The following is an 18,608-nucleotide window of genomic DNA, read 5'->3' on the forward strand; positions in this document are numbered from 1 at the left end:
TCTTCAATTCTTTAACGTCTCCCTTCTTATGAATGAGTAGAATGTTGGCGTTCTTCCAGCTTTCTGGTACATTTAAAGTCGAGAGGCATTGCGTATAAAGGGCACCAAGCTTTTTAAGCATGGTATCTCCTCCATCCTTGAAAAAATTGAGTATTATTCCATCTTCTTCAGCAGCTTTTCCCCTGGTGACGTCTTCAAGGCCCTTCTAACTTCATCGCTAGGCATAGAAGGAGCATCTGTATCCTGTTCACCATTACTTGGAATGAAAGTAGCTTGGCTGCTCTGGGTACTGTGTAGGTCAGTATAAAATTATTCCGCTGTTTTTACTATGTCATCGAAATTGCTGATATTATCCTGCTTATCTTTCAGAGCATACATTTTGCCTTGTCCTATGCCAAGTTTTCTTTTCACTTATTTCATGCTGCGTCCATATTTTTCTGTTTCCTCAATCTTTTCCACGTTATAATTTCGAATATCCCTAGCTTTCTTTTTATTAATCAGTTTTGACAGCTCAGCGAATTCTAGTTGACCTATCGAGTTTGACACTTTCATATTTTGCCTTTTCTTTATTACGTCCATTGTTACTTGGGAAAGGGTACCTACTGGTTGCCTTGGTGCCTTATCTCCCACTTCAATTACTGCCTCTGAGATCAGCCTAGTTGCGGTTACATTCATTACTTCTATGTTGTCTTCATCGTCCTGTTCTAAAGCTGCATATTTGTTTGAGAGAATCAGCCTGGATTGGTCTGTTTTTACCCTTACTGCGTCTAGGTTGGCCTGATTCTTCTTGACAAATTTTATTCTTTCTTTCATCAAATTGAGGGAAATCCTTGACCTTACTAACCTAGGGTCACTGCACTTTACCCTCCCTAACACTTCTAAATCCTGAGCTATGCTGGGATCGGCAGAGAGTATGAAATCTATTTCATTCTTTGTTTCTCCATTAAGGCTTTTCCAGGTCCACTTGCTGTTGTTGCGCTTCCTGAAGAAGGTATTCATTATTCGGATCCTATTCCTTTCCGCGAATTCTACCAACTTCTATCCTCTAGTGTTCCTAGAACCAATGCCGTAGTTGCCAATTGCTTGATCACCAGCCTGCTTTTCCCCTACTTTTGCATTGAAGTCTCCCATGACTACAGTATACTGTGTTTTCACCTTTCTGTGAAACATTGCCCTCGATGCCTCTATGGGCAGGCACCCGGAACAAAATAATATGCTGGTTAGACAGGTATGCTTTGCACAGAGCAAAATACAGTCCAACGAGTACAGGGTTTTTGTGTCGATGTAGATTCATGAGGGCTTTTACGACGCTTAGGGAGTCTGTAAATATTATTGATATTTTAGGTATGATTTGCCTATACTCTACACAGCCGATAAAAGTGCATAGGCCTAAGGCGTAAAAATGCTTGTTTCTGGGTGCAGTACATCTGACTCGGAGAACGACGGTCCGACTACTGCATAAGACACCCCTGCATGCGACTTGGAAGCGTCAGTGCAGAACTGAGTGCAGGACGAGTACTTGGACAGAATTTCTAGAAAATGCATTCGGATATGTGCCTCTGGAGCGTCTTTTGTGACCTCTACAAACGAGGTATCATACTCTACGAGTTGTCACTGCCCCGGTGGTACTGGCTGTGCTGGGGCCATCGGAGTATTTTCAGGTAGTGGGATATCCGTTTGTTCACTAATTTTCCTTACACGTACTGAGAAGGGATCTCTTGGTGTCGGCCGGTTATTAAAGAGTGTGGCGCTGGCCATATCATTAACGGTTGAGAAAGACGGGTGTTCCGAGTTCGAATTACCTTTCAGGAAATAGGTGAGGCTTAGGTAATAATTATTGGAGTCATCGGGAGGTAGTGGCCGAATACAGCACCAGGGACGCCAATTCCTGTTCGGGAAAGGGAGTGACTTTGTTCTCGATGATAATTTTTTTTTGCCGCCGTCAGGCGCCACTCCATGCCTGAAATGCAACGTAAAACTGAAATGCCTGAAATGCACGTGAAAACGTGACGCATTTCACGTGGCATTTGCGTATTTTTAAATATTGGTGCATAATAGCTGGGAAACCCTGTGTACAGAAATACCATTCGAACTAGGTATATTGCATTATGCCGCGTATCCACCATTCTGCAGAACTTGCCGTGATTCTCATCTCGTCTTTTTGCGACCCAGTCGGGGTCAGGGTGGTGACTTCAGCGCCGGTGCGGGGTGGGGTCGTCGTCATCGGTGAGACAGGGGCGGACGGGCTGCCCACCGCCGTGACGCCCACCGTCTTCGGGCTGACGATGCCGTTGCAGGAGCTGATCGTCACCGGGCTGGGTGACGGGACTGGGGGGACCGCAGTAGGGCGCGTCTGGGACACCGCCCTCTGCTGAAGAGCTTGGGCGAAGGAAGTGCGCGCTGGGGGGGCCACGCCTCCGCCGGGCACCGCTGCGAATAACGGAAAAGAACGCCGACACTGGTGAAAGAGCTTGCAAATTGGGGTAGTTAGCAGTGTATAATAATAATGATAATAAGTTTATTCGCATCAAAACACATGCGCGATGCTGGAGACCAGCGGAAAAAAAGCTGCCGCCATAGACAGCTCGACGAAGCCACATGCCTTCACAAAATAGCGACTGTACAGCTACGTGATGCCATACAGATCAATCGCAGTGAGCTTACAGAAGGGCCTTAATAAAGCGAAAGTACATACGGAATCGCGAGTTTTATGGGGGGGGGGGGGGAGGAAGGCGGTTTACATTACGGAAAGCAAAGCAAAAAGCATTAGCAAAACTAAAGTTACATCTACAGACAGTTGCAGTGGTAAGAAACAAATGTATTAGAGGGGTTTGAAATGAATGCGTAATTCTTTTAAAGTTGGGCTCTTTCAAATAACCTTGTTTCTGTGTAATGTATTCAGTAGTCTGGTAAAAACCTAATATCGCAAGAAACACAAAGTGCCCTTTCTTGGGCGTCTGCGAAACAGCTCAAGTTCGCAACATAGTTCCGCACCAAGTTTATTTCGCTGTCAGGATAATGCAGTAATCGCCTTATGCAGTCAACTAGTCTGGAAGTAAGAAAAAAATTGTACAGATCGATACTGTGCACATGGACTATGTCGAACCAAGCTTTCCTGAATATCAATCTATTTCGCCGTCAGGGTGGTACTGCCATAGCCTAAAACTTGTACACGAGCTAAATAGCAATTAGTCTTGCTAAAAGCCTAAAAGCGCAATCAGAACACTCACATGAACCTAACTTGACGAAGCAGCGTAATATCGAGGCAAGTGATCACAGGTGGCGGGTGCCAACGTGGCCGAACAAGTTGTTGCCCTCATAGAGGAGTGTCGAAACATTGGCTCCAGCAGGAGCATTCCTTGTTCGACCGCTGTTCGTCACAAGGAAGCCGTTGGTGTGACACACGGCTGCCACTGTACACCTTGTTCGCTTTCAAAAGAATTGTTGATTCATGGGCGGTTTTGCGCCCCAATGCTACCCCGTAAACCAATTTGCACTCTCGATTGATCGATCATTTTACTTTCGTGAAAGTTCAAAAGGAAGAATACTTTCTATCTCACACCCTTAACGGGTGTGTGAAATAAATACATGGATTTGTACCCTTAACAACCTTGAAAGGTGTAAATCTGTTTGCTCTGGAGAGGCGCCCTATATATATATATATATATATATATATATATATATATATATATATATATATATATATATATAGCAGAGGGCCCCTGATTTACCACCTGGAGTTATTAAGGCGACAGCCTTAGATGGACCATGGGTCGAAAAATCCACCGCCCGGAAAATTCAATGGCACCAAAATGGATGCATCGTGCCACCATTAATTGTCGAATTCACGACGTTTGGTGTTAATTAATGCGCAGTTAAGATAGAGTTCATTAAGACACTCGAAGCCACGACCGTTGGTCGGTGAAAAGTAATAGGAAGTTACAACGCATCCGAATGATTCATGGAGCCACCATGCCGCATGGTGCGACCAACAAGGCTCGTGGGTTCGAGCGCCTTAATTAACTATCTTGCTTAAGGTAAAGTTAATTAAGGCAATCGAACGCATGGCCTTTGTTTGTGACAACATGTGCATGGTGGCTCCATGAACCCTTTGAATGCGTTGTCACTTCCTATTGTTTTCGCCGGCCAAGGGTCGTGTGTTTGAGTGCCTTACCTCTCTTAACTGTGCCTTAATTAAATTTGCTTTAACACCAAACATCGTGCATTCGACCACCAGTGGCGGCACCATGCATTCATTTTGTTGCCATCAATTTTGGTGTCATTGAATTTTCAGGACGGGTTGAAACCTAACCCACAACCTTCGGCGGAAGAAAACAATAGGAAGTAACAACGCATTCGAATGAGAATTTCAAGTAATTTAATGAATGTCTCATGCGCGCGCAGGCTTTCGGCCTTTATGCTCTTTGGCGTATGCTAAAACGACTGCTAACTTTTTTTAACGAGCACCTTAATCTTAAGTGCAGGTGTATTCGACCTCCATCGGCATGCGGCTACCGGGAATCGAACCTGTGACCTCGTTCTCAGCAGCAGAACACCTTAGCTACCGAGCTGTGGCTTTCTGTAAGCAAAACATTCGCAATGTTTGCGTCTTCGTCGAGTTGGCGTTCGGCCTTCGTTCACTGCACCTCTTCTGTATCGTCCGAGGCCTAGGCCCACACACTTATCACAACGACACGCACAAGCACCGACTGGAAACCGCAATATTTATCCGTAGTGAAAGAGCACATATGTGCCGCGGCACCGCCCAGGACATATTAGCAAATTGCACTCAAGATATGGCAAATCCCGTTGAGCGAAAGTTTCATACGGAAGTCTATAGCACTGACACAGAATTAGTCATAGTTGTAGATAGCAAATGCTCCAGAAAATCTCGGGCGTTCTTCGTTCCCGATATCTTGTCAAAATGGTTCATCAGTCAAAGTCTTGGAATGCATCTGCCCACCCTCGGAAAAATCCCGCTTTCAAAAGTCAGCGCTCGTGTGTGCGTGTGTGTTATCGTATACCGTTCTATAAAGCGCCGTTTATTCGCTCAAGCTGTATGTCAACCGCTTTGTCTCTCTGCAGCCAGTAAAACAATACAACAACAATGTTGGTCGCATATTGTCATCACGTTGTATTGACGGTGAAGAAGTAAACAGTGCTAGAAAATGCGAGTTGAGGCAACCCTTCGCTGGACGAACTTGCGCCCAGAAATGCGAGCAACGGCAACACAAATCAATGTTAGCGGTGAGCACAGTGGCTGTTCGTCAAATATAACTGATGGGTTAACTACCACCGCTATTTATACATTTATCATTACATTAGAGTTCTTTTGTAGTCGTGTACAATCTTGTCACACAAGATTTCAGCTGTAGAATCAACGACGAAAATACTCGAAATTGAGGATACTGCATGCAGGCGTGTCTTGCCCCGAGCGATAACACGCAGCGCATGACTTGGACTGCACGTTTGACATGCGCGACGGAGACTGATATGCGAGTTGATGCACGATAGAACAGGTGCGTCTGAGTGACCGAGGCCATTTTTTAAAATCTTAATCTTCGCGCCAAGTGACCTATCACTCAGTGGCGTAGCCAGTAATTTTGTTCGGGGGGGGGGGGCACAGGTTGCAGCGTGGCCTCCTCCTTATAAAATTTGTCGAGGGATCAAATGCTTGCCAATATCATTGTATATTAGATGCTGCAAATGAATTATTGAACGCTACGCACTGTCACGCACAATATGTATTTTCTCATAAAAGAATATATTCGTGTGTCCCAAAAATTGTGGCAGAAATATCTGATTCTAATGCTGCCGCGTTCTTTTTGTCTATTTAAAAAGTAAAGAAAATATCACACCAACTTTAGAACTATATCAGTTCGAAACCAGCAAGGCAGTGCATGCAGCTGATATGAAATGAATAAGTTGAGGACAAATATTTTGATGAATCTTTGTCATTCAAGAACCTTGCTTACATTTTTGCACATATGCAACGGCCAGGGAAAAACCTCAATGACGCTGTCCTTCGTTGCAATCAATTGCGCAGTTACCGGTCGTGTATTGTGAGTAATTGAACCGAAATTATAGTCGCAACAGTGAGTACATATAAAAGCAGGAGTTCTGCAAAATATACATTAGAAATGCGAAGATAGAATGCAATAACAAATGCCAGGTACAGCTCGCTAAAGGGCCTCGAAGAATAGTATTCATGATCCGCTCAAAAGTCGCGGGCGCGTTGTAAAGGCCGAATGGCATCACACAAAATTCGTATAAGCCATCTGGTGTGATGAAAGCTGTTTTAGGCTTATCGTCTGCAGCCATAGGCACCTGCCAATAACCAGAGCGTAAATCGAGGGAGGAAAAGAACTCTGCACCTTGCAAGCAGTCTAAGGCGTGATCGATCCGTGGTAATGGATAACCATTCTTTCGGGTTATATTGTTGAGGCGACGGTGTCGTAAGGCTCCACAGTGCCGAGATATTCACCGCTAAGCAACGTAATCGGGAATGGGAAGTGATTGTAGACAGGAAGGTGAGTGGCACCTACTTGAAGTCCAAGCAGCGCGGTTGGGAGTGGTGAGATGTGGCGATGAACGAAAGCAGTGGAAGGTGTGAAGAGTACGGTAGAGTCGGAGGCAATGGAAGAGGATACAGGTGCCAGAACGGATGCGTGCGGAGGTATCTGGATGTCGTCAGTGAGGGATAACTTGGTGCAGGAAAGCGAAACGTCGTCAGATATGGCATTGCCGAGCGAAGAGAAGGCGAATTTTGCACGGGAGCAATCAATGACAGCTTGGTGACGAGAGAATCCCAACCTAAAATTATATCATGGGAACAGTGGGGAATAACGACGAAATCGACGATGTAGAGCACTCCTTGAATTTCAAATCTGGTGGCGCACGCAGCCACCGGCTGGACGTGCTGTGGTGTGGCCGTGCGGTGTAATGGACCGAAGAAATGCGTCGTGACTTTTTGTATTGAGCGGCATAGTTTTTCGCTAATCACAGATATGGCGGTGCCTGTGTCAATGAGGGCAAGCACAGAGACACCTTCAACAGCGACATCAATAACGTTGGGCGGCGAAAGAAGAGGGCTTGAGCGTTGCGACGATGACGCAGTTCTTGCCTCGGAAACTGCGCCACTTAGTTTTCCTAGGCTAGGGCGGGGAAGAGGTAGGTAAATCGTGGTCTGGAGCGTAAGACAACGGATGGTCGTACACTACTGTGCGTGGGTCGTCACGTGGATGAAGTGGACGGCGGCGGCACTGGCATGCAACGTGTCCGGGAATACCACGCGAATAGCAGACGGGCCGATTGTCCGCTGTGCGCCAGGAAATAATTGCTCGATGGACTGGAGGTCGTGGTGGCGTGGAGGTAAAAACAGGGCTAGGCGTCGGAGGCGGAGCCCGGAACGTTCGTGGGCGTGGTCGTGCGACGGCGTCGGCGTAAGTCAGTGGGGCGGTGAGTTGAGGCACCCGCTCCAGAGGAAGGACCTCGGACACTTGTTCTATAAAGTGTCGTAGGGTCGGACTAAGAGACGAACTGGACTCCGGCGGGTTGAAGATAAGGGAGAGCTGGCGAGCAACTTCTTCCCGGACGAAAGGCTGATCTGCGAGAGGAGGTGGGAATCGTGAAAAGGAGAGGTCAAGCCGGACAACGATTCCTGATGGGAAACAGGACGGCGGGTGAGGAGGCGTTGACGGCGGAGCTCGTCATAGCTTTGGCAGAGTTCAATAACTTGGCATCAGTAGAGGGGCTCTTTGAAATCAGCATCTGAAACGCGTCCTCGTCGATGCCCTTCAGTATATGCTGGATTTTAGTGCCATCACGACGCGTTTGCAAAGAGCGATGACATCTTCGATGTAGCTCGTAAAGGTCTCACCAGGCTGCTGAGAGCGGGACTGCAGACGCTGTTCGGCACGAAGCTTTTGAACAGCAGGACGGCCGAAGACCTCGCTGAACTTTGTCTTGAACACAGTCCAGCTTCGGACTTCCACTTTTGTGGTTGCGAAACTACAAGTGGGCAATTCCGGTGAGGTAAAAACGGACGGTGGTCAATTTCGTGGTGTCATCCCATTTGTTGTTTAGACTGACGCGTACGTATGATGATAGCCAGTCATCAACCTCGTGGTCATCAGCACCGCTAAAGATGGGAGGGTGCCGCTGACGGAGTGTGCCGGGGCATACGGAGGACTGGGGAGCAGGTGGTGGTAAGCTCGTGGCGCTTGCCATCACTTTCATGGCATGCAAAAGTTTTTCTTCGGGACTGTGCTCTCCTGATTCAATAGCGAACGAAGCACAGAGACCGCAGGAATGAAGCTTGCAGCGCAGTTCGAAACCTGACACAGCACACAGCACGCGTAGCAAGCGAGTGATGCTACGCCGATACTGCTGCAGGTTTCCCCCGGTTGACAATTCTCGTACTAAGTCGCAGTTGAGCTGACTTAATCACTAGGAGTCCTGCAATATATTTTAAACTATAAAAAGCCGGCAGATTCTACGCCCTGTGGGAATCGATGTTATGCGAAGCCGTGTGCAGGGAGCCTACCAAGTTAACGAAACGACCATGAGAGCACCAAGACGTAGGCCGCTCTTTCATGACCTACATGGCACGCATGTCATGACATTCATGTCACGAGTCCTCCAGAGTCCCTTTAGCTACATCTAAGAGACCATAGGGCGAAAGCCTTAGTCATACTCGCGACTATGACTTCTACCGCCATCCTTTAGTGTTTCCTTCGCTTAGTACCCACGTCCGAACCCATTTCCGTGTTTTTTGCGTGTTAAATCTTTTTTCGCTGAGTCATTACCATTTTTCCACAGTCGTCCTCATGACTATGAGTTCTACCACCATCCTTTAGTGTTTCCTTCACTTAGTACCCACGTCCGAACCCGTTTCAGTGGTTTTTGAGTGATATACTTTTTTCGCTGATTCATTGTCATTTTTTATGACTCATGCTCATGACTACGACTTCTAGCATCATGCTTTAGAGTTTCCTTCACTTTTTACCTACGTCAGAAACCAGTTCAGTGGTTTTTGAGTGTTAATCTCTTTATCCTGAGTCATTGTCATTTTTGCTGCGTCATGCTCATGACAATGATTTATACCATCATTATTGAGTGTTTCCTTCACTTAGTGTCAACGTCCGCACCATTCCAGTGATTTTTGAGTGTTAATATTTTTTCGCTGAGTTATTGTCATTTTTGCTGAGTCATGCTCATGACTATGACTTCTACCAGCATCCTGTAGTGTTTGCTTCATTTAGTACCCGCGTCCGAACCCATTTCAGTGGTTTCTGAGTGGTAATCTTTTTCGCAGGGTCATTCTCATGACCTACATGACACGCAAGTCATGACATGTATGTCATGACCTATCACCTATGTTCGTCATACACTGCTGTCATACACTCCTGTCTTACTATACCAATTTTAGTACCTACCAAGTTAACGAAACGACCATGAAAGCACCAAGACGTAAGCGGCTGTTTCATGACCTACATTACATACTATTTATCTTCGCACATACTCTTGTCATAGTATGTCAATTTTGATATATACCAAGTTAACAAAGCGACCATGAGAGCACAAAGTCGTAGGCGGCTAGATAGATAGATAGTTAGATAGATAGAGAGAGAGAGAGATGGATAGATAGATAGATAGATACTGTCAAAGAAGCAAATGTTCGCCAAGAAATGCTTCGCATTTAAAAACAAACTTCAAGTCAATAGTGTTGCATTGCCCTGTTGCTTAACATAGCTTAACGGGGCCGTTGAGCGAAGGCTAGGCTATCTTGAACATGGTAACCTAGCAACACTGCGCCGGGCGAAGAAACGCGCGGCGAGGCGCAGAAGCTCGTGCGTCATTCGGGTACTGTAAACACTGTAGTTTGAGTGCGCGCCCTCTTCCTCCGTCGGGAGCGACGCGTGCGGACGTATTCCAACGCGTACGTCTGGTAGGCTCGATGTGACACTCCCTTGCGTGTTATCGCCATTGACACTAGTGGCATGACTTCACCGCAACGAAGTGCCGCTCTCGTCAGTGGTGGAACGAAAACGTGAGAAGCGTAGTGCTGCGCAAGACGGACTCTGCGGCGACGATGGCTACGAGATGGCGCCAGAGTAGCGCGCGTCGACTGTATGGAAGCGAAGCGCTGCATGAGTGGAGGTCTGTATGCGGCGGCTGCTGTGAATCGCACCCACGCGTCACCCACGTGCTGCCTCTCGCGATCTCCCGATTAGCGAGGCAAACGGGCCACATTTTGCTCCGTTCGCAACTCTCCGCACGAGCCATGGTCCGCTTCACCCAGTATATCGCTAAATGAAAACACGTATAGAGTTGCGACCAAATTTCACATTATGGAGTATCGTAATCGTGAGCGAATTTTTACAGCGGAGCTGTTAAAACCTCGCTATAGGTTGGTCTCGTTGTCGGGCGCAGCATCGCCGAGCTGGGAGAGCGTGAGCTGCGAGAGAGCGGCGGGTTTCCTCTTTCTCGCAGTGGAAAAAAGTGACGTGGCTCATTGTTTGCTTCTCTGAGCAGTGGCGAAGACTACCGTCAGGACTCCCGAGGTAGAAGCCGCTCGACTGGACCGCCGTCGTGAAACGACTGGCGAGCGGATGCGGCGACATCGATCTGATCCTAATGCGAGAGCTGGGGAACCTGAATCCAGGCGTAGCTCGAGCGAACAACATCATGTGGTTAGATTGAGAGAATCCGCGAGTCTGCGCCGGCACCGAAATGAATATCCAGAGGCTCGTGAAAGCAATCGACTGACCGCATCGAGATCCGACGCAGAACATAGGCGGCACATTTTCATTTCCCAGGGGGGGGGGGGGGGTACCAGCTTTCCGAAACCTACCCATGTATATATATATATATATGTATATATATCACAATTTTATATTTCTCGCTTTATGGCGAACGCAATTATATCGACACTCTAGGCAAATTATCACTGGTGTCGTCACCGTGATGCTCCGTTATACCTACAAAATCCATATAAATCAGCGACCCATACAGTGTGGGTGCGGGAAAAAGTACGTAACAGTGAGCCGAAAAGGATGACGGCTTGATGGGCATTATCTTCCCACGCGCTCAATATTCGGGTTAGTTGTAGGTCCCATAATCAAACGCGAATGGGAAGGAGAGCACGCGTCTTCTCCTCCAGCCCTGCCGTAGCTGTGAATGAATGTGCGCGGCTGACTCTTATGCGGCCCGCGTGCCATATCTAATTGTTGGTAATCATTGGTGGATGCAATGATAAAGGGCGATCAGAGATGGCTGCTAACTTCATGCGCGCTGTCTTCTTTGCCGAGTTGTCCTTCTGCGCCCGTAGTGTTGCAGAGTTAAGAGACAGAGGTCATTTTGCGGATCACTAACAGAGGCCATCTGTAGTGTACATAAATATAGGAAGGTAATGATGATGAATCTAATTTTCGGAGTTGCGGTAAATCGCGCGGCTGTACGAACCGTTCGCGCCTCCGCTGCCGGCGTTCTTCATAATGCTTGCGTTGTGAAAGCGAGTGCTCGAGGTCATCCACTGAGGTATTTAAAGGTTTACATGGTCCGTGCATTACACTATGCTTGGTATTTTAATTTTAGGTGAATGTTTACTACAATTTATATGGCCACTATAACTAACGTATAGACTCGTGTAAGGGCCGCACTTTTCTGTCGCGATTTTGACGGGCCTCTCATAGCTAGGACCGGGCCATTTGACCTCATTTTTCCAACTACGAGTATGAAATCCGCTGTAAACCTCCCCGATCGCCTCCTCTCGACATCCAGTTGCGACGCGCGAAAGTACGCTGCTCGCGACAATTCGCTGTTGAGCCCGATCAGAATCAGCGCACGGAACGCGATTGCTTCTCGGTTTGATCTCTTTTTTTATTATAATTAGCTGTCAAGATGGGGGTGCGGCCCTTACACGGGTGCGATCCTTGCATGGATTTACACGGTAAGAATCTTCCTTCGTGTAATTATCTTCGACTTCGCTATCACTAATACTGCTTCGCCTTCCCGGCCAAACTGCACTCTTTTTTAAGTACTTTGAGTCCGAGTATAAGCGGTGCTGCGCATGATTTCTAAACTTCTATTCATTTGATTTCGAGTGAATCTGGCTTGGCATCATTTCGATTACTGAGTGAATTCTATATAAAAGGTGTCTCAGCGAGTACTTTCAAACTTTTTTAAAGGTTGCCTGTGACAGCACAATTCTAGTTCATCAGCTCGTCTACTCGAAGATGTGGACATTACTTGCGCGAAAAATTGAGCTGCATATTTGACTAATTAACAAAATTAACCAATCAAGCATTTAGCTGATTACCTTATGGCCCACGTTGCAATTTACAAATTCTAGCCATGGAGTTGCGATCCACTTGGAACTAATTCTGAGGCTGACACCGGTGTCGAGATATTCTCTAACTTTGCGGAGAAATGCATTGACGTGCCAGTCACTTTCTTAACTAAAGGTCGTTTTATGCATCGAAGCACAAAAGTGTGAATAGATATATAAATTATGGGGTTTTACGTGCCAAAACCACGATTTGATTATGAGACACTCCGTAGTGGAGGACTCTGGAATAATTTCGACCACCTGGGGTTCTTTAACGTGCACCTAAACCTAAGTGTACGGGTGTTCTAGCATTTTGCCCCCATCGAAATGCAGCCGCCGTGCCCGTGATTAGATCCCGCGACCTCATGCGTACAGTCCAACACCATAGCCACTTTGCAACCACGGCGGGTAAGCACAAAAGTAACTGGCACCCCAATGCATTTCTCCGCAATGTTCGGTAATTAATATCTCAAAACTGGTGACATCCTGAGAATTAGGTCCTAGTGCATCCTCCTCGCGAACTCCACGGCTAGAATTTGTAAATTGCTACATGACCCATAAGTTAATATGTTAAAAACTTAATTCGTGATTTGTAGTTATTTAGTCAATTATGCATTTAAATTTTTTGTGAAAGTAATGTCCGCCTCTACGAGTAGACCAACTCATGATCAAGAATTGTGCTATGTGCCACACGCAATCTTCAAAAAATTTTTGAAAGTGTTTGCTGAAACATCCCGTATTTATGGCCTCTGCATGCAAGAGGCGATTTTTCCATCCCTAATGCGTAAAAGTAAATAATTAGACGACCTTTTTTCTCTTTCTTTTGCGTCAGTCATTACCATTCTCTACTGGAAAGAGAATAAATACTGAGACACATCACTCACGTGCTTTTCACACGCCATTGATAGAAGACTCTGCCGAAGGGGTCATTGAAGTCAGCAGGTTTTTTTCAGGGTCAAAAAAGCACGCAAAGTAATTTGAAGAGAGGTGAACATACATCAACACATTCATTCTCTAGGCATAGTCTATCCATTTAGTTGGCTACCTCTTCTCTTTAAAAAATATAATAAATCTTGTCCTGCGTATATATTTAAATATATTGTGTTTGTGCATTGTGTTCTCGGCGGAAATTGAAATGTTGAATTGAGGAAACACGGATGAGGTAGCCGCCGCTGGTGCCTCTAATGCCCTTGTCTACCTATTGTCAGGATTTGCCGAAATAAACCGAAAGTATCAAGTAAAAACCGTGCACGGCCGCCCCAACAATGGAGCTGCAAGCTTTTAGCCCCAAGAAAAGTGAAAAGGTAGAGGCAACGCACAGGATTCCTCAAGTTATGTGGGTAACAGAACTCCGGTAATGACACTTTAGGGACAGGGGGGGGGGGTGGTCTACAGATCGGGAGGGGGGGCTCTGGCCCCCCGGGAAAGCTCCGGAGAGGGCTCGAGCCCCGGAGCCCTCCACCCCCGTAGTTCGCGCCTAGGACGCCGAACATCGTGCTGAAATTGAGCGTCAGGAAATGGAGGCGACTGGAAGAACCTGGGTTGCAGGTGCTCGGGAACTTTCGCAAGATGGGACTGACGGTGCGAACGGACGACTTAAACGTGAGTTTCTCGACGTAGAATTTGGCCACAGCTATAACGTCTGTGGCAGACTATGGTTTAGCAACAAGCTTTACAAGAATAATGCTGTGCGGAACGAGGTTGGATGAACCAAAGCAATTGAAACGTCCTCGGAGATCTTCCCGGATGAGGTGACGTCGGTGAACTCTGTGTGTGTAGTACTTGCTAGACTTGCCTTCTGCATGAAAAGGTACCGGCTATGAGTGCAGTGAATGGGTACCGCTGACCTCCAATGCCAAAGAACTTGCAATGTCATGCCCCAAACTTAGAAAAGGGACGAGTTAAAAGCTAAGAGAAAACGCATTGATTCTGCCGCGGGGGCCGCTGGCCTAAAAAGGGTGCCGTGCGCAGCGCGCCCGCCAGTGGAAGGGTGAAATCCGTGGAGAATTGAGGATTTTTCTTCCATGGGAAAGCGCGTGCGCAGAGGAGAATGTTGCTACCTTCCGGAATAGAGGAGTTTTAGGGTGGGTGGGTGGACGGATGATATATGTGCGTCCCCTTTGAAACGGTGGGGTGGGTTGTGCCACCACGCTCTTGTTCTTATTTTACCTAATGTCCTACCTATATTTATGAGAAAAAAAGAAAGCACACCCACACACAAATTATTACCAGCATCAAATTTTCTGAACAACTATTGCGAACCTTGTTCTTGTACGCCTCCTTTGTTTGTAGTCTCCCTACTTCTCTGCCAACAAACCTCCAATCGCCTCATACTAATCTCTATTGTGGACATGTTTACTTTCCCCCTGCTATCCCTGAACCCAAGGGCTTCAAGGAGGCGAGATGAATGTAAACCGACTGCCGGGTATCTTCACATTCTAATAAAACATGGTCCGTCGTTTCCTTAGCTTTGCCGCAGCGAGCACATGCTTCTTTCTTGGTGTACCTCGCTTTATAACTACGCGTTTTAAGTCATCCTGATAAACTCGGTAAACGATGTAGTTTTTTCAGGAAAGCGTGAGAAAAAAAACATGCGTACAACGTTGTAGGGCATTTCTAGTCGCACTAATAGTTTCGCTGTAAAGAAGAAAACCGTCTCTTTTTTGTCTTTTTCTTCGAGATATAGGTACCTGCTGTAACAGAAGCCATGACCTCGATTCCTCACGGTGCAGGCATTATACTCCGGACGCAGGAACAAGGCGACTGCTCACAGGCGCGTGGAGAGTTCCGAAACTGGAGCTGGTTGCCGACGTCTGCCTGCGAAGCGAGAAGTAGACGAAAATAAAAAAAAGGAAAAAAAACGTTGCACTGCCAGCCAAAAAATAAGGAAGAAAAAACAAAACAAAAAAGCGTGACAGGTACGTGACGTGGCAATATCGAAAAGGATGAATCATGAAAAATGCGCCCACGCTGTGATGGCAAGCGGTAGTCATTTCGCGCGTGTGCGGGTGGCGAGGACGACCCTGACAACTAACATTAACGATGGGTCAGCTTGTCAGCAATGGTCGTTACACAAGCGCCGCAAGCATGTTTTTCATCACAGTAACTAGTCAGGTGGTGAAGCTTTTCGCGGAGGCTACGCGGAATTACGAAGCACAAAAGAGCACCAAATAACTTAGAATAATAGAATAATTTTACAGCGATGTTAAATATGACTAGGATGAAACACTCGTGGTCCGACCACAGGTACGCTCCGCCGGAATTCAACCTATCGAAAATCTATCGAAAAGTCGCGTCTCGTTCACTTGGTATATACGGAAATTGGCATGGAAGGGTATGAATCTATGACTAACATGACTGATAGGTCATGACATCAATAGCCTCACATGCTCGTCAATTACGTCTGGATTACCCATAATACAATTACGTGTGGCGCGTGACCCGCATTGGATATGCGGGTATGAGCCAGGGACAAGAAAAAGGAAAGAAACGAGGAAATCACTTGTGGCTCGCACCGGGACCGCACATTTCCGCTTCGCTGGTTTACCATCTGTACGGGGTGCGCGGGTGGTGAAATTTATCAAAGCTCTACTTGTTATTGTTAATTCTTATTAGAAGAGAAAAGGAAGGTCACATTTTCATTTCTTGAATCGAGAACAAAGAGCATGCACTTTGTTTTTAGAGCTTCCTCATGCATAGGCCATTTGGAGATTACATGCGCGTCTCATTAACCCTTTGGATGTCATCGCCGTACATGTATGGTGGAGGAGAGCGAGAGAAAACATTTATTCGGACCATCGAGGTCGTTGCTCTTGAGGTCGCGAGTGGGTGATGTCCTCATTCCAGGACTCCACTGGTCATGGCTAGGCTGAAACACTCGTGCTCCGATCATAGAAACCCTCCGGCCGAAATAAACCTATCCAAAACCTTTCGAAAACTCGCGTCTCGTTCACTTTGTATATACCAAAATTGGCATGGAAGGGTAGGAATGTATGACTAACATGTAATCCCAGGTACAGCGGCGCCGAAACGTTTGAAAAAAAACGGCTTTTTGTTTTGAGCGAAATCCTGCATGGCGTCAACTGGAGGCACTGCAACCTCCCATCACAGCAGAAAAGAGTTCTATGAGGAAGAAGATGCGGTCACTGACCAAGTCAAAGTAATACACAGAGAATTTCGGGACCCGTACGGGTTCCTTGTTCACACTAAGCAGTGTTACCTGACCATGTTACCTGACCATGTTAACATGATCATGTTACCTGACCAGACGAACTTTCGTCGAATTCTTGACTACAAAGAGTCCTATCGTGGCGCCGCCCGTGGGCCTCCGCTAAAACTTATCTTTCGCTTCGCTCTATCCGACCGAGGTAGCTTGGGAGTTTCGCCTAGTTTACTGCTGCATACTCACGCCCGCGTCTGCGACTTTATGATAGGCATGCGCGCGCGTGTTGTTTCTTGCCATGGCCGGGAGTCGGGAAAAGGGATCTCATTTGTAAAGCGACGCTTTCTGGGTGAACCCTCCCGGACTTAGCTAACCGTGGCTGCTGGCCTTGGTATGTCTTGCACATAATAGCTCGCAAGATGTCCCATTATTACTTTGTACTTGGCAACCTAGTACAGAGTTATTGAAAGTGTAAATGGACAACCCGGAGTTATCAAAGAGAACGAAAGAAAAATAGAGAGTGAATTGGATGGACAAAATGGAAACCAAAAAGACTACGGATATTTACAAGAATGAGATGAAATGTCTCTGCGATAACACAAAGGGCATTGCCTTACTATTCGAGGCCCGAGCCGGTTGCCTGACAAAAACACACCTGAGCAAATATTCGGAAGTACATGAGGCATCAGTATGCTGCAGCAACAATTCGGAGACCACTCAGCACTTGCTGATGGAATGCGAAGAAATCACCCACTGAGAAGCGTAGGTAACGTGCACCTTCCAGGAGTGCTCGGATTTTAAGTGGACGGAAGCATCAACTGGCAAGCAATCAAGATAAGGCAGAGACGTTTAGAGCATTGATGAAAAAAAAAGCAGGGAAGAGATTGATACAACCGGAACTATTACAGGCGTAGGCAGCGGTAGAAAGTAGAGAAGTTTGGAAGGGGAAAAAAGACTAATGCGCCAAACGCGCGGAAACAGCGGCACGCAACTGCATGAAGGGCAGGGTCTCCATGAAAGCGATCAACATACTGAAATGTGGCGACACCCTCCCCCCTACACCTGCATCACGTGGGTTCCAAGACACGAGGGACTCGAAGGGAATGAAGCGGCACACACCGCGGCTCGCGCAAGCGTCAACCAGGCCTTCCGCACGAAATTCTAGACATGTCCCACCTACCCACATCAGCGGAGGAAACGGAAACAACATCACTAACTTACCAAGCACTACTGCAGCACAATCGGCTTGGACGCAGGGTACACTTTCCACCACATTCAAAACTAACTAGAAATGAAGGCACCGACTACAGGCGACTCCTGAGCAATACCTTCACCCACGGAACCTTACTGCATCATTTCCAACCGACGCTATATACCTCCACCTGTCCACACTGCAACGTGACAGACACCCTGGCGCCCCTCTACTGTAATGCAAGAACACAGCGACATAACCAGTAGCAGCAGACGAAGACCCAAAACTCCTCACTGAAACATGGGAATGTCCAAGCCGGGCCTGGTCGACCAGCGCGGACTCGTCGCCCGGGCCCGGCGGGCGATCCAGGCCCGACTTCCACCTCGGCTGACGAGTCACTGTTTCAAATAAAGGTTTATTCATTAATTCATTAAGGAGATGCGTACAAAAATGCTACAATGAAAAACATGTATAGCATACCTGATTGAATCACGCAGGCTCGGTGACTATTTGTCACCGGCCCGTTTCAAAGGGGATGCCAATAAATCATCATCATCGTACTATATACTACGCTTATGTGTGTCCAGACAGCTGGCCTTGTTTTCTACGGAATTAATCAGTTATAAAACAGATGATACCTAAATATCTACATTGAAACAAATGGACATCATCGGAGTACATTGCTTTCGATAAAGGAAACCTTCCTATCCTTTCTTTGTCTATTTTCCTAATCATTAGGCAATGCGTGCACGCCTAGTTCTATTATGCCGATTCCAGCTATCTCTTTGAGATGATCGCGTCGTGTTGATGACGATTTCCGTACTGTGGCATACACCCAACAACGAGTGTCGGCCAAGAAGTTGGCGGTAGATTTAAAGTAAACAAGAAGAAAGGAAAACAAAAACACAAAAGGAGTCGTCACA

The 18,608-nt window shown here is 46.9% G+C and overlaps 1 protein-coding gene across 1 annotated transcript in view; it reads right to left on the minus strand.

The window, feature by feature from the left end:
- LOC119442873 (protein argonaute-4) overlaps positions 1–10,625 on the minus strand; it is a 55,152-nt gene extending 44,527 nt beyond the window's left edge. The window contains exons 1-2 of the mRNA XM_049661920.1: positions 10,550–10,625; positions 2,141–2,430 (exon numbers count right to left, since the gene is read on the minus strand). Of these exons, the coding sequence (XP_049517877.1) occupies positions 2,141–2,430; positions 10,550–10,625 (366 nt within the window). The remainder of the gene's footprint in view (positions 1–2,140; positions 2,431–10,549) is intronic.
- Between the last annotated feature and the right edge of the window lie 7,983 nt (positions 10,626–18,608).

Source organism: Dermacentor silvarum, chromosome 1 (genome assembly GCF_013339745.2).
Source record: "Dermacentor silvarum isolate Dsil-2018 chromosome 1, BIME_Dsil_1.4, whole genome shotgun sequence".
Lineage (NCBI taxonomy): Eukaryota > Metazoa > Arthropoda > Arachnida > Ixodida > Ixodidae > Dermacentor > Dermacentor silvarum.